This window comes from Peromyscus californicus, unplaced genomic scaffold (assembly GCF_007827085.1).
Source record: "Peromyscus californicus insignis strain IS unplaced genomic scaffold, ASM782708v3 Scaffold_9__1_contigs__length_137607984, whole genome shotgun sequence".
In the NCBI taxonomy this organism is placed as follows: domain Eukaryota; kingdom Metazoa; phylum Chordata; class Mammalia; order Rodentia; family Cricetidae; genus Peromyscus; species Peromyscus californicus.
In genome coordinates, this window is record NW_026294617.1 from 132356504 (window position 1) to 132371701 (window position 15198).

The window sequence follows — 15198 nt, forward strand, 5'->3', positions numbered from 1 at the left end:
TTTGCACTGTTTCTTCTCAGCGTCTCAGGTCTGTCAGTTAAGGCCATTGATGCACTTTGATATATGTATAGGCTGAGAGGCAGACATTGGCTGTTTATGGATACACAGTTTTCTGAGAAGAATTTGTTAAAGAGGTTGTTTTTTCTCCAAAAAATGATTTTGACACATTTGTGGAAAATCAGGTGTATCTGCGTGGACTTGACTCTGGCCTCTCTGTTCTGTTCACTGATGTTTGCATCTGTTTTTGAGTCAATACCATGTGTTTTTGTTATCTTAGCTTTATAGTATTGCTTGAGATAATTTTTCTTGTACACTGGGAATAGTTGTGCTTCCCACGTGGTTCTTACTATCCATTTTTCAATTTCTGTGGGAAATGTAACTGGAATTCTAATGAGAATCACATAGAATCTGTCAATTACGTTGGGTAACGTGGCCATTGCCACCATATTGATTCTGCCAGTCTATGACCACGGAAGGTCTTTGCAGCTTCCAGTATCTCCTCTGATTTCATTCTTACTGAATTTAAGACACTGGTCTTAAAATTGTCATTGTAGGGGTCTTTTACTTCCTTTATCAGGTTTATTTCTAGGTATTTTTTGAGCTATTGTGAATGAGATTTCACTGACGTTTTTTCATGTCAAGGTTTGTTATTGGTATATCAAAAGCTACTAGTTTTTGAACGTTGATTTTGTATTCTGCTACTTTGCTCAAAATATTATCATTTCTAAGATTTTTCTGGTAGAATGTATGAGGTTGAATATGGACAGGATTTTATCATCTGCAAATAGGAATAACTTGATTTCTTACTTCCCTACTTGCATTCCTTTTATTTATTTATTTTTCTTGTTGCTCTAGCTAATTCTTTTTTTTTTTTTTCCGAGACAGGGTTTCTCTGTAGTTTTGCGCCTTTCCTGGAACTCACTTTGTAGACCAGGCTGGCCTCGAACTCACAGAGATCCGCCTGGCTCTGCCTCCCGAGTGCTGGGATTAAAGGCGTGCGCCACCACCGCCCGGCTGCTCTAGCTAATTCTTAAAGGACTATACTAAATAATAATTAAAATGGACACCCTTATTTTTGTCCTTGATTTTAGCAGAAATGTTTTGAGGTTTTCCCTACTTAGCATAATGTTGGATATTGGCTTATTGTATAAACTATTTATTATTTTGATTCATGTTTCTTCTAATTCTGTTCTCTGTAGTGCTTTCATCATGAAGGAGTTTTAAAGTTTTTCAGATCCCTTTTGTGCATATATTGAGATGATTATGCAATTTCTATCCTTAACTCTATTAATGCGCTATATTGCATTTATTGATTTGCTCATGTTGTACCATCTCTGCATCCCTGGAACAATGCTCACATGGTCACTTGAATAATCTTTTTTATATGTACTTGAATTCAGTTTGGAAATATTTTGATGAAAATTGTTACATCCATGTTCATCAGGGAAATCAGTATATAATTTTATCTTTTGTTGTGCTCACATACAGTTCTACTGTCAGGGTAACACTGGTTTCATAAAATGAGTTTGGGGGTATTCCTTGCCTTTTTATTTAAACAATTAAATATTTATTTATTTATTTATCAGTATGTACATGCCATGGTACACATGTGAAGGACAGATGCCAAATCTAGGAAGTCTGTTCTCTCCTCCCTCCATGTGGTCCTACAGCTCTGACTCAGGTTGTGAGGGTTGGTGGGAGGTGTCTTTACTCACTGAGCCATCTCATGGACCTTCCCTTATATCTTATGGGATAGTTTGGGGAACACTGTTTTTACTTCTTTAAAGGTCAGCAGTGAGACTGTCCAGCCTTAGGTTATTTATTTATTTTTATAATTAAGAGACTTCTTATTACTGCTTTAGTTTCATTGATTGTTATAGATCTATTTAAGTTTTAATTTTAATTTTAAACATTTTAACATTTATTTTAAATTTGGCAGGCCATTTCTGTCTATGAATTTATATATTTCATCTAAATTTTCTAATTGATTGGGATATAACCAATCAGAGCATGCCCCAACAATCTTCTGAATTTCATTGGTGTCCATTGTATCTCATTTTTCATTTCTAATTGTGTTATTTTGAATGCCCTCTTTCTGGCTAGTTTGGATAAGGGTTTGTTGATCATATTTAGATTTTTGAAGAACCAACTCATTACTTCATGTATTCTTCACATAGATTTCCATTTCATTAATCTCTGCCCTGACTTTCATTATTTTTTTCTAGTTATTGTTTTTATGTTCAGTTCTTGATTTCTAAGACCTTGAAATAAATTCATGGAGTTACTTATTTGAGAATTCCCTGATTTTGTTTGTTTTAGCATTTGTGGCTCTAACCTTCCATCTTAGAACCACTTTTATCCCACGACAGCAGTTCTGACATGTTGTATGTCAATGTTTGGTACAAATATGTTTAGAAATGTAATGTCCTCTAGGTGGATCAGCCCCTTTATCAATATGAGGCAACCTTCTTGATCTCATCTGATTAATTTTGGTTTGAACTTCTTCTTCCTCTATGGCCATAAAACTTGATTTTTCTAATAAGTCCTATACTGCTTGCATGCTTTGTTCACATTTTATTACTGTTTTGTCTTTGTCATTGTCTGGATTTTTAAAAATTCATCTACTTTTCTTCAAGTTCTGATAGTCTTTCTTCCACTTGACCCATTCTGTTGGTAAGGCTTAATTACACCCCCACATTCCCCCTGCTTACTGAACTTTTCACTTACAGAATTTCACTTTGATTTTTTTTTCCCAGGTTTTCTATCTCTTTACTAAATTCCTCACTCATATTCTGTGTTTACTTTTTTCTTTCATTCAGGTGTTTGTGTTCTGAGTTCATTGATTTTCATGCTCTCTTTTATGTTGCTGAACATTCTCTAATCATCCTTTTGAATTCTTTGTCTGGAACATCACCAAACTTGCTCTCATTGGAGTCTATTTTTTGTGAAATTGGTATGTTTTGAAGAAGTCATATTTCCTTGATTCTTGTTTTTCTTGTATTTCTCAAATGAGATCTCTGAATCTGGGATAAGGTCAAAGATCGGAATTTTAAAATTGCCCTGTGTTCTCTCAGCAGAAGTTCTGCAGTGTTTGAGCAGAACTCAGTTCTAGTAGAGTTGAGATTTTCTTCTTCCCTGATGCTCACCTCTCACTCTCCAGACTCCAGGACAAACACCACAGCTGATGGACGAGACCACTAGGAAAATTCACACTGACCAACTACAGACAGTAACTTCCTGAACTCCAACAACATTTGGGGAGTAAAGGAACAAGGACAGTTGGCGTACAGTAAGGTGGCCGGTACCAGTGATGGAAAGAGAAAGGCAGAGCAAGGCTCAGTCTGCGTAAGAGCATTGAAAGAACAGGGGAAAGGGGGACAGGAAATGTGACAGGGAACAGCAAAGGTTAAGGGAGGACAGGAGACAGGTCCAGGAGACTTAAGAAGAGGAAGAGAAATGCAACCAGGAAACCTAGAAAAGTCCCATCACTCGGGAGCCTGAGGCGGGCATGGCAAGAGCCTCTGAGTCTAGACCAGCCTATGTTCTTTGAAAAAGTAACCAAACAAATGCACAAAAGAGAAATGGACAGGTGTGCAGGGCTGTGCAGTCCCTCACACAGGCATGGGTGCCCAGCCTGCCTTTATGGCATCTAATCCAGGCCATGGTTGAGAACTGATTGCCACCTCCTAGAACACTGCTGGGTTCAGACTCAGTTTCCCCCTCTAACTAGATTATCTAGGCCAGGTCAACAAATTGTAGAGATTGTCTTTTTGAAAGTGCCGATCAAGCGCATGATGCTCCTTGGACCACGCATGTTACCACTTAAGTATGGTCTCTTTTTGGCATCCAATGCTTCTAACTCCCTGACATTTTGAATAAGGAGAATTCCCTTGGCAAAGAAAACATGACTGTTAAAGGTACCAGGGTCTTGATTCTCAAAGTAACTGAGTATTGCCCTTTTACATTGTGGAGGGGGAGGGGGAAATGCAGGTAGATGAGTGAATGTTGACCAGCTGGCCTTTCTCTCCTATATTTATTTTGTGGGCTTTGTGGGATCAACAAAGCCCTCAACTGTGGAAAGGGAGACAAGAGAACAAGAATGGCAGATGGCATCTTCAGGAAGATTAGGTTATATGTTGCTGATCTTGACAATGTAAGAAGACTAGTACCCCAGGAGTATAGTGCTTCTGGAAAGAAGAAAAAAGAAAAGAAAAATGAGTCTCTCTCAGAGTCTGCAGAAGAAATGCAGCTATGTGGACATATTGGTTTTAGTCCAGTGAGATCCATTTTTGCACTCATCTCCAGGAAGCATGAAACAATGACTGTGCTGTATAAGCTACTAGCCTTTGGCATATTGTTACAGTAGCAACAGGACGTGAATACTAATGACATTAGTCCAGATGGGTTAATTATCACATTTGGTTAAAATAAAACTACACTGGTTGTGTCAAAAATCTCTTTCTCTCTGAGAAGATTGCTCTTGTAGCTCTAGCTCACCTTGAATTTATAATCCTGCTTTAGCCTCCTGACTGCTGGGATTACGTATGTATACTGTGCCTCAGAAAAAAGAAAATTATTTTTTCCAGCCTCTCCAGACAAGTCTTCTTAAAACAGACTGAAGAAACATATGTTTAAGATATTGGCTATTTTAAAGGTTTTAACACAATGTTTTGGTGCTAAAGACATGACTAATTATAAATGAAAGTCATATATTTCTCAATTTAATTTATATGAATTTTCATGCCGGCCTAAGAACATGGTTCAGTCCCTAAAGCATGGACCTGGATTCTATCCTCAGAATTCATGTAAACAGCCTTGTGCGGCGGTGTGTGTAGCAGTGGGGAGGCAGAGACAGGAGGCTCCCTAGGGCCTGCTAACCAGTGAGTCCTGCCAAAGCAATGGGCTGCAGGATCAGTGACGCACCCTGCCTCAAAAATAAGGCGGAGAGTGATAAAGATGCCAGACAATGATCTCTACTCTCTCTCTCTCTCTCTCTCTCTCTCTCTCTCTCTCTCTCTCTCTCTCTCTCTCTTGCACACACACACACACACACACACACACACACACACACACACATCAGTGGCGCCTGCACATATGTGCCCACACACATTAACATGAACACACACATAACACACACAGTAGTTTTCCTATCTTTGTTCTTGGAGAGTTGGGGGAACCGCATTTCCATGTATCTCTCACAATGAACTTTTTTTCTGGATTATGCTTAGCAGCCTCCAGTCGCTGCCTTAGCAAGACCTGGCAAGAGATGCTCACACTTATTTGATGAGCATCAGAGAACAAGGCTCCTGAAGCTTATGTGGCCAGTGACATAAGCTAATGCTTGTTCTTCACCTGTAAAATGTGATGATTGTACCTTACGTTATGGGCTGAATTTGAGTTTCTCACAAGTCATGCTGAGATTCCAATCTCCAAATGTGAATGGTGGTATTTAAAGTGGGCTTTGGGGAAGGAACTAAATCATGGGTGATTGTTGCATTCATGTAACCTGAAAGCTCTGCCTTTGCCAGTCCTCTGCTGTTCGAGGGCACACTGAGCAAACAGCCCCTCACCAGCATCTCCACCACACCATTGCTGGACCTCAGATTTGCAGCATCCAAAGCTCTGGAGAAGTGAGAAATATATATCTGTCTGTCATTTAAGTGTCTTAGGTTGTGGTATCCTGTGGTAGCAGCCCAAGAGTATTGAAAACCGGTACAGAAAATAAGGTGCAGTTGGCGTACGCGCCTGCAGGTATTGAGCTGCATAGCCGGCAGAGTTGGAAGCATTTGGAGGTGCGTGCTAGGTGTGTGTGTTGTTACAGAACAACGGGCAAAAGCGCTGTGAGGAAGGTTGGGGTTATTTTGGGTAACAGTGTAAGAGTGCAGCCCATCGTGGCAGGCGGTGGGTCACATGGCATCCCCAGTCTGGAAACAGACAAATGCTGGTTCTCAGCTTGCTTCATGCTCTGACCTGATCCCACGGAATGGTGCCCACTCAGATTTAGGACAGGCTTTCCCACATAACACAATCTAGAAACTCTCTTACAGACAAGCCCAGAGGTTTGTTTCCGTGGTGACCCTAGGTCCCACTAGTTGACTTCAGGATGAACACACACAGAGGAAAAGCCAATATTTCGTGAAAGCTGGTCGGGAAAAGGTTTCCCTCTTGTTAGTGAACATCTGCTTAGGTACAGAGTGCTCCAACATCACGGGGGGTTTAAGCCGTTCCATGCAGCTCACATGGAAATGAGGAAACAGTTTGAAACTGGAGGTAAAACACTCTCGTTAACTGCAGAGCTCTTGACTGAGCTGCATTCTACACTAGTTCTGGGGAAGCGGAAGGACTTTGGTGGAGGCAGCCAGGTTACCTGGTCCTGGGACAGGGCTGGTATTGGTGGAGGTGGACCAAACTGCAGCTGGACTCTTAACAGCTATGGACCCCCAGCCTTTCCCAGAGGGTGACAGCGTGGGGGGGAAGTGGGTTGTGGTGAAAAGGTGCAGCAGCCTGGAGAAAGGAGCTCATGAGTGTGGCTCAGGAAGGTCCTCTTGGCTTTGGAAGGAGTTCTTAGGACTGACTGCCATTGAGTAGTCATCTTGTTTGGGAGGTTTCAATTTTAGAATTCAGAAGAGCTGGCATGTTACTTGTTGCTCCCAAATTATATGCAATTTTACTTTGTTAAGGTTAAAAACCTTCCTTTTTGAAAAAAAAAAGGGGGGGGGGGGGAGTGCTGTGGGATGGTCTGTATGTCAAATGTGTTGCTGATTGGTCAATAAATAAAACACTGATTGGCCAGTGGCCAGGCAGGAGGAAGTATAGGCAGGACTAACAGAGAGGAGAATTGAGAGAACAGGAAGCTGGGTGAGAGAGACACTGCCAGCCGCCATGATGACAAGCCGCATGTGAAAGATGCCGGTAAGCCACGAGCCGAGCCATGTGGCAAGGTATAGATTAATGGAAATGGATTAATTTAAGCTGTAAGAACAGTTAGCAAGAAGCCTGCCACGGCCATACAGTTTGTAACCAGTATAAGTCTCTGTGTTTATTTTGGTTGGGTCTGAATGGCTGTGGGACTGGCGGGTGTCAGAGATTTGTCCTGACTGTGGGCATCAATCAGGACCCTAAATATGCTTTACAATTTGTGTGTGTGTGTGTGTGTGTGTGTGTGTGTGTGTGTGTGTGTGTGTGTGTGAAAACAAGCCAACTGTAATGTTATGCCCAGATCATGGGGACCCTCCCAAAAAGACCACCATGGAGACCGATCCTGCATGTAAAAGCAAAGAGCCTTTATTTCAAGCTCCAGAGCTTGGTCCCTCTGTCTGTCCAATACAGCGATGAGAGCAGAGAGACCTGAGCTCAGGTGGGGCAGTGGTTTTTTTTTTTTTTTTTATCATAGCAGAGGTTGGGGTGAGGGGATTTCCAGGGTCCAGGACCAATTGGCTGACAATTGTCTAGGGGTATCTGTAAAACAAAAAAATAGGTGTGTGCTAGACTCAAGGGCATCTGGCCACCTTATCTAATGGTTGGAATGTTTGGGATGTCAGGTACTTCCTCACCCCTGGATAGATCCCTGGGTGGTATCAGCTTAAGGCTTTTCCTGGATCTGGGTGTTGCCTGCCAGTAAGCCTGTCACAGAAGCTGTGTCTAGGCCCCTAAGCCTGTCATGGCTGCTGTGTGGTCAAGCTGTTTTGGGGCCCATTCACAGTACATGCCATGGCACACATGTGGAGGTCAGAGGATAACTCTCAGGTGTTTGTTCCCTTCTGTCACCTCTCAAGATCTTGAATTCAAACTCGGTTGCCAAGCCCGGGTGTAAGCAGCGGTATCCAGCAGACCACAAAGGCATTCCACAGTGCTCTTGAGTGAATTAGACCAGGATGGAGGTAGAGAGCAGATGTGAGTTCAAGAAAGCACATGTGGTCTGTGTGTGTGTGTTCATCTCTAGGTGGCTTGGGACTCTTGAGTACAGTGTCTGTGACATCTCTGCACCCACCCTCACAGAATGATCTAAAAATATCAGGAATCTCAGTAAATGTTGGTGACTAATGATGATTACTGTGCCTTTCCTTTGCCTGAGATTTTTATGGGACATACTCGCTGTTTGGGGCCAGATGGAGGAACTGTTAGGAATCGCTGAGTTTTGTTTCTACAGATCCCGGTTTGTATATCCTGTCTGGTGGGTGGTGAGGGTTCCAGGATGTGCGCTGAAAAGCTGCAGCTGCGAAGAAAGCAGGGCTCCAGTCACTGAGTGTTGGCTCTGAAGGAAGAGAGTGTGCATGGAAAGGGGGGGGACAGGAACCAGCACAAACAGGCGCAAGCTTTGTCCCCCCGTCAGGTACTCTCCTGGTACCCCACCAAACCAGGGGTTGTCCATCAGTAAAAAATCAAGGCAGCTAGACTGGTCTGGACAGTGATTGGTTGGCTCTGTGTGAGAGGCATGGCCCTTTAGTGAGGTGATCCAAACGGCGACAGTGATGGGCAGTGAGGGAGGGAAATTGCGGGTCAGCAACAGTGCTGACCAGGAAGGCCAGGTCTGACAACTTACGCCTTCATAGGGGAGGAAGCACTCCAGTCACCAGGTACTGTTGTTACCCAGGTCAGATAACCTTATCTGGCCTAATACAGAAAATAAAATTAGAAAATTTATAGTGAATCCAGACAAAGCAGAGTTCTGCTAACCCATGTCTGTGTCCTGGGCAGTCAAGCTCTTATAACTGCACTGATGTTGAGAGATACTGTTTTCATCTACAAAGTTCATTCTCTAGAACCGAGAAAAGGACACACCCCAAAGCACAGGTGTGAGCATGCGTGCATACACACACACACACACACACACACACACACACACACACACACACGTTTATGATTTTGTGTTGAGCCGCATGTGGCTCACTAGAAGCAAAGGGAGGTTGTGGACCCAGGCCAAACACACATGAAGAGTAGAGCAAACGGAATCTGAAAGACCGCAGTCTCAGCTGTACATAGTGGGACCGAAAGATCGCAGTCTCAGCTGTACATAGTGGGACCAAAAGACCGCAATCTCAGCTGTACATAGTGGGACCGAAAGACCGCAATCTCAGCTGTACATAGTGGGACCGAAAGACCGCAATCTCAGCTGTACATAGTGGGACCGAAAGACCGCAATCTCGGCTGTACATAGTGGGACCGAAAGACCACAGTCTCAGCTGTACATAGTGGGACCGAAAGACCACAATCTCAGCTGTACATAGTGGGACCGAAAGACCACAATCTCGGCTGTGCACAGCAGGACCATCTCCCTAGAAAAGGAGGCTTGATGGTCAGAATGAGGCTGACCTTTTTAAGTATTGAAAATTGACCATTGCACTAGATGCACATCATTTACTTGATAAAATTTCTTATTATCAACTAATTTATTAATTTATGGTTCCGGCTTAAATACCTTAAATACAAACATATTCAGTCATTGTCTGAAAAAAGCAATCACTAATGTTTGGTGAGCCTGGAGGATGTGATGTGTCTGCCAAGTTATCACAACTGTTTGTGTGTGATGTGTGATACCAGTTGTGGAAGGAGTTATTTTACACATAAAATCCCAACCAGGGACCCACATTTTCCTTTAAATCAGAATAGAGAGAAAGCAGATGAATATAAAAGTTTCTAGCTTGCTCTCCTTCATTCTCAGTGGGACTGGTGAGGGGAGGCATCATGCATACGCACTCTTCCAGCATCAGTGGACTAGGGTAGGATATCCTGCACACATACTCCTCTATCTTATGGGGCTGGGGTGGGGAATCCTGCACACATATTCCTCTGGAAGGAGAGAGGAGAACAGAGGAGGAGGAGGATTATAATTGGGTGGTACAAAAGTTGACTGGGCATTGCTATTAGGACCTAAATATTTAAAAAGTTACAGAGCCTGAATTAAAAGAAGGGCTGTTTTGTTCATCAATGGTGAAACTGAGGCTCTTGTCTTCCCAATTTTTAACCTCGCTTCATTTAATCAGGGTTTCAACACTCCTAGCTATTCCAAAAGTATTGATTTTTATTTTTTTAAGCTTGGATCTGCAAGACAGACAAAAGACTGTATATGATATTCCTGTAATGATTTATCTTAAGAATCTGTGAACTGTGCAATCGTGATTGTTAGGAGAGAGGCACCTGCTCACCTTTGGAAATGAAGAGCTGAAAAGAGATTCTGAGATTCAGAAAGGGTAAGGGATAGAAGGCTGACCTTTCGGAGACAGGAAACCTTTGATGAACTGTAGGACACCAAGACAGTTCATTTAAAAGAAGTCTTCAAAGTAGCATCCGAGGCTGGTTTTGTGTGTGCCTCCATGAGACTCTTGGGTTGTCTTTTTACATAAACCCAGGGAAATAATAGCTGCTGCCTTTGCTCACGTCTGCAGCCTTCATGTGGTACCTTGGCTTCGTGGCTTTGTTACTTCTTTTCAGTCTCTTTTGTGGACAAAATTAAACTTTCCTGACCATTTGGCAGCATGAAACTTTTCTGCAATGGGTTGTTAAGGAGAAAAGAGACAGGAAAAGGTCACCAATTTAATCTCCACATAATTAAGGTCTTGCAAACAGCAAAATAAAATGGCTGCTAACGCTCTCTCCAGACGGTAAGACGAGTCCCTACTCCAGTCTCAGAAGAAGTTAAAAGCCAGCTGCTGTCATCAAGAGTTCAGGGTGCAAATCTTTTTTGTAGGAAATTTTTTAGGTCTGGGCCGTGGTGAGGCTTGCTTGCTGTGTATATACATATATAAGTGTCTGCATGTACATATATATATGTATGTGCACATTTTCTAAGGTGCATAATAAGAAGGTTAAAAGAGTTTTTTCCTGGAGGAGGAGTGTATTGGGAGTGGGAACTGGGAGGGGGAAGGAGGAAGATTGGGAGGAGAGGAGGGAGGGCAAACTGCAGCCAGGATGTAAAATAAATAAATAAATAAATAAATAAAAGACTAGTTTCCAGTTTCCAACCCTAAATCGTAGACTGAACTTAAGCATGTATTAAGGTATAATATGTAGCCAAAAATTCAGTGTTCTAAGTTGACAGAGTCTTATTGTACAGGTCAGGCTGGTCTATAACTGAAATCCTCCTGCTTCTGTGAATCAAGTGGAGTGCTGGGATTTCAGATGTGTGCCCCTACATCTTGTTTCCTTTAATTTTTAAAATAAAACATCCTAAAAATCTAAGATAATTTATACATTAAAGTTTTTGTAATAGAGATGAATGAAATTTCTAGATAAATATGAGTAAGTCAACAAATCAAAAATGGTTGGCTAAAAGCCAGGATTTTAAATCAATTGGAAATAATGTCCTAATTTTCTCAGCACATTACTGCTCGGGATCGCAACACACATCAGGCAGGGTATTGAGAATCACAGGGTGCACTCGGACTTCAGAGCCAATGCTGGAGGAGGAGAAATGAAGAATCATGGAATGGGAAATGTAACCTGGGATTTCCCCATGTGAAGTGTGGGTCACATGGACACACCGGGCACACCAGGGAATGCTTTCTGAGGAGGAACTGTGTGTCAGCAGTCCCCTGCTCCCTGACAGATGGAAGCATGGGGTGTGAGGTGTCTGAGTGCAGGGTGCACAGGAGAGGTGTGCTGGAGAGGTGGTTGGTTGCTTTGCTGTCAGCCTCCACTGCTAAGTTCTCTCTGAGGTGGCTTCGTCTCCTAAGATTGGAGGCACATTTCTATCTTTGGCCTTTCACTGACATTTAATTGTTCACGTCTGGCTTTCACCTTTGTCTAACCCAAACCACGACGGTTTACTGCTTCTTATCATAAGGAACAAATAGACTCTCAGCTGGCTGTTAAACTTGTCTACAAATGTATTGCTGGGATAGGTGGTGTTGCCAAGAATGGCCTTGGTTATCAAGCAACCCTCATAAGACTTTAATGGCTTCTCTTCTCTGTTTCAGATTACTTGCCACTTATAACAGCCTCACAGATAAGCACCTGGCTGGGTATTTTAACAATACCAGGATCAGGCGGCACCTCCTAAGATCGGGGCTGGTAAGACTGCTTCGAGTTCTGCCCACCTTCTTGTTCAATTAAGGGTGAACATTTCCTACCTTTCTTCAGATTTCCTTTGAGTCTGTGACATCTCTTTCTCCATACTAATTTAGAAAAATTACTTCCTTTTAAACTTCTGATTTATTTATTTGGGGCTCTTTCTAAACAAAAGAAGAGAGGTTACAATGGCTACTAAGGAAACATAAATTATTGAAGAAAGGTCCCTGTGAGATTTCAACAGCGTGGTTGATTTGCTTATTTATTCATTTATTCAGTACACATTCTATGAACCAGACACTGTTAAAGAGCAAGGGCAGAGAAGACCTTATTGTTCCAGGAAAAATATTGTTTTTAATACTCATAGACTATGGTGTGGCAAACATGAACAGTTTGCTTCCTCTTTTATGTGTGTGTTAACTTTCATTTCCCTGTGATGTGCCTTCCATTAGCCTCAAAGCCGTTCTTCCCATGCAATTTCTGTTCCTTTAAATGTGTAGAAGGTGGAAAATTTATCTCAAAAAATCCTATGGTTTTCCTTTGAAAGGAAAGGGGTGTGGTTCTCGACAGTGTTGGCTGTTTGCTTTCTTAAAGTACAGTGTTGTCTTGGTGTTGAAAAAACCGTATTGTGTTTCTAATTGTTGTTTGTGTGCTTGGCACTAGCTGGGTGGAGCTGGAGAGAGAAATGCCTCATGGGGCATTATTATCAGAAGGGTCAGCTGAAACCTGTCTCAGCCAGGAACAAGACAACCATGCACACCCCTTGCAGCCCAACTTCCTCAATTGTGAAAGGAAGACAATGCCGCCTGTCTCTCAGGATGGCTATTACTGTTAGGGGCGTGCAATGAGTCACCCTGTAATCACTGGTGACTAGGAACACTGCTGACCATGATGCTATGGGGCAGAGTTTACTTAACACCATCTCCAAACACGCAAGGAACACTTTTTAAGAGCCTGGTAACTCAAAGAAGGAAGGCATGGCCCTTTCTCTAGATCAATGGATCCAGCAACAGCCCTGCAACCTGCAGGTTCACATTACATGGAAGTTACTTAGAAAATGTAAGTATGAAGCCCGAGGCCCCAGACCTGTGGGATTTGCTGTTCCTCAGCCCCTCTGGGTGATTCATGTTTACCTCATTCAAGTGTAAGCACTGTGGCTCTATAGGAGCTTCCTGTCTGACAAAATCCCAGAGAAGAGGTGACAGAGACATATCCAGCTGCTGCCAGAAAGGGGATAGTAGTCAGGATGGTCTAACATTAGACACTTCCCAGAGACATGAGATCCTTTAGCCAGCACACTCTAGACGCGGCAAGTGGGTTACCTGAAGTAATATGCTGCAACAATAATATAAAAATAACAGCTAAAAAATTAAGAAGGAAACTAAGAATACAAATGCGGGACTGGAAAGATGGCTCCGTGGTTAAGAGCAAGTACCTGAGTTCTGCTCTGAGCACCCACACTGAGCAGTTCACAACTGCCTGCAACTTCAGCTCCAGGACACTCGACACCTGTGGCCTCTGCAGGTACCCACACTCACATGCACATAGGCACACACTGGCATATAATTAAAAATAAAACTTTGAAAGAGAGAGGATGTAAAGGTGGCTTGCATTTAAACTTGAGGGGAACAGGGGGAGGGAAACAGGGAGAGGGGAAGAGGGGGAGGGGAGCCGGGGGAGGGGAAGTGGAAAGCAGAGCAAACAGCAGGGAGGGTAGCAGCCTCCTTTACAGGAGAGATCTGAGGACAACAGCAAATACACCCAAAGGGCGAGTCAAAGGAAGCACTGCTCCAGGGACACAGTGACTTCGCTGTGACTGTATCGAAAACTGTCTATGCCCACTCCTGCATAAACCATAAAATTCTAAATCATTGCAAATTGTTACATTCTGGCCTGGAAAGTGTAGGAAGAAAAAGCAGGGAGCAAACAGAGTAATGAAACCAATTATTTCTCAAAACAAACCGAAGGCTTTCTCTACCGCTTGCCAGCCTTACCCCTGCTGGTGTTTCCGGCAAGCTGCAGTCTGCTCCGCAGCTCCTGCGCTCCTTCCAGGCAGCACCTCCCCTCTCCAGGGTGCTTTCAGAGAATGAAAAGAACACCTGGGTTCCATCACTGGGAAATTGTTACTCTAATGAAAACCTTGTTTTAAACGTCAAGTGTACCACCTGTGTGTGTTTTCACACTGACAGGTACCTGAGACTTCCTTTCTCCTATCTGCCTGATGAAATATCCATTAAAAACGGAAGTTCATTAGGGACAATGGTATTCTCCTTTAGGCTTTGAAAAGGCCACTTCTCTCTCTCTCTCTCTCTCTCTCTCTCTCTCTCTCTCTCTCTCTCTCTCTCTCTCTCTGCCCTCCCTCCCTTCTCTTTTTTGGTACCTAACAATATATTTTCCTATTTTGTGTTTCCGTATGTATTTTATTTATCCATTCACTATTTTTATTTATTCACCACAGATCACTAGAAGTGGGAGGATACTTTCTGAAAAGGAGTACAAAGTAAACACCATGAAGCAGGATCACAAAAAATACATCCGGGAGTGCTTAGCCCAGGCCATCTTCCACAAGGTCCTTGATATGGAGGTGCGGGTGCTTCTTACCTTTTATGATGGACTGGTCACTCTTCAATAATGACTAATGGTTGGAGAATTCTTCCTAAACTTCATGCAAAAGGAAGTGGACAAGAGAATTGGGGAATACTGTCTTACTTCCTAAGTAGTCAGGAGCCCAGAGACTCAAGTTTCCCTCCTTTTTAGTTCAGAAGAAATATGGACATGATTATAAAGTTTGTGATATTTAATTTTCTAAATGTAGATTCTTTGAATCCACAATGGCTACCCGGCCCTCACCATCTGTACCTTAATTTCCATTCGCTAAAAAAAGTGACATCTGTTTAAATATCAGTAATTCCACTGCCATGAATTCTCTCGGATCTGTTATTCTTTTAAGGCCTGTAGCTCAGCCGTATGTTAAGTTTCACGGAGTAGGCATGGAAACATCTGCCGTCCCTCCTACTTTAGGACACATTGGTCAGCACGATTTACAGTCTCAGCGTCAACACGTTTTGTGGAATCTGACATTGCACTTTTAGTGGGCTATGTAGCTAACCTGAGAAATTATTGCAGCCTTGCTCCACAAAACTGTGGTTTCAATTGTCAGGCACCATTTTAGTCTCTGAAAAAGGGTGCCAC

General features: G+C 42.8%; 1 protein-coding gene across 4 annotated transcripts in view; it reads left to right on the forward strand.

Moving 5' to 3' along the window:
• Erich3 (glutamate rich 3) overlaps positions 1–15198 on the forward strand; it is a 115608-nt gene that overhangs the window by 23144 nt on the left and 77266 nt on the right. For all 4 annotated transcript variants that reach the window (XM_052732124.1, XM_052732125.1, XM_052732122.1 and 1 more), the window contains 2 exons: positions 11916–12009; positions 14465–14590. In XM_052732124.1, coding sequence (XP_052588084.1) covers positions 11916–12009; positions 14465–14590 — 220 coding nt within the window. The remainder of the gene's footprint in view (positions 1–11915; positions 12010–14464; positions 14591–15198) is intronic.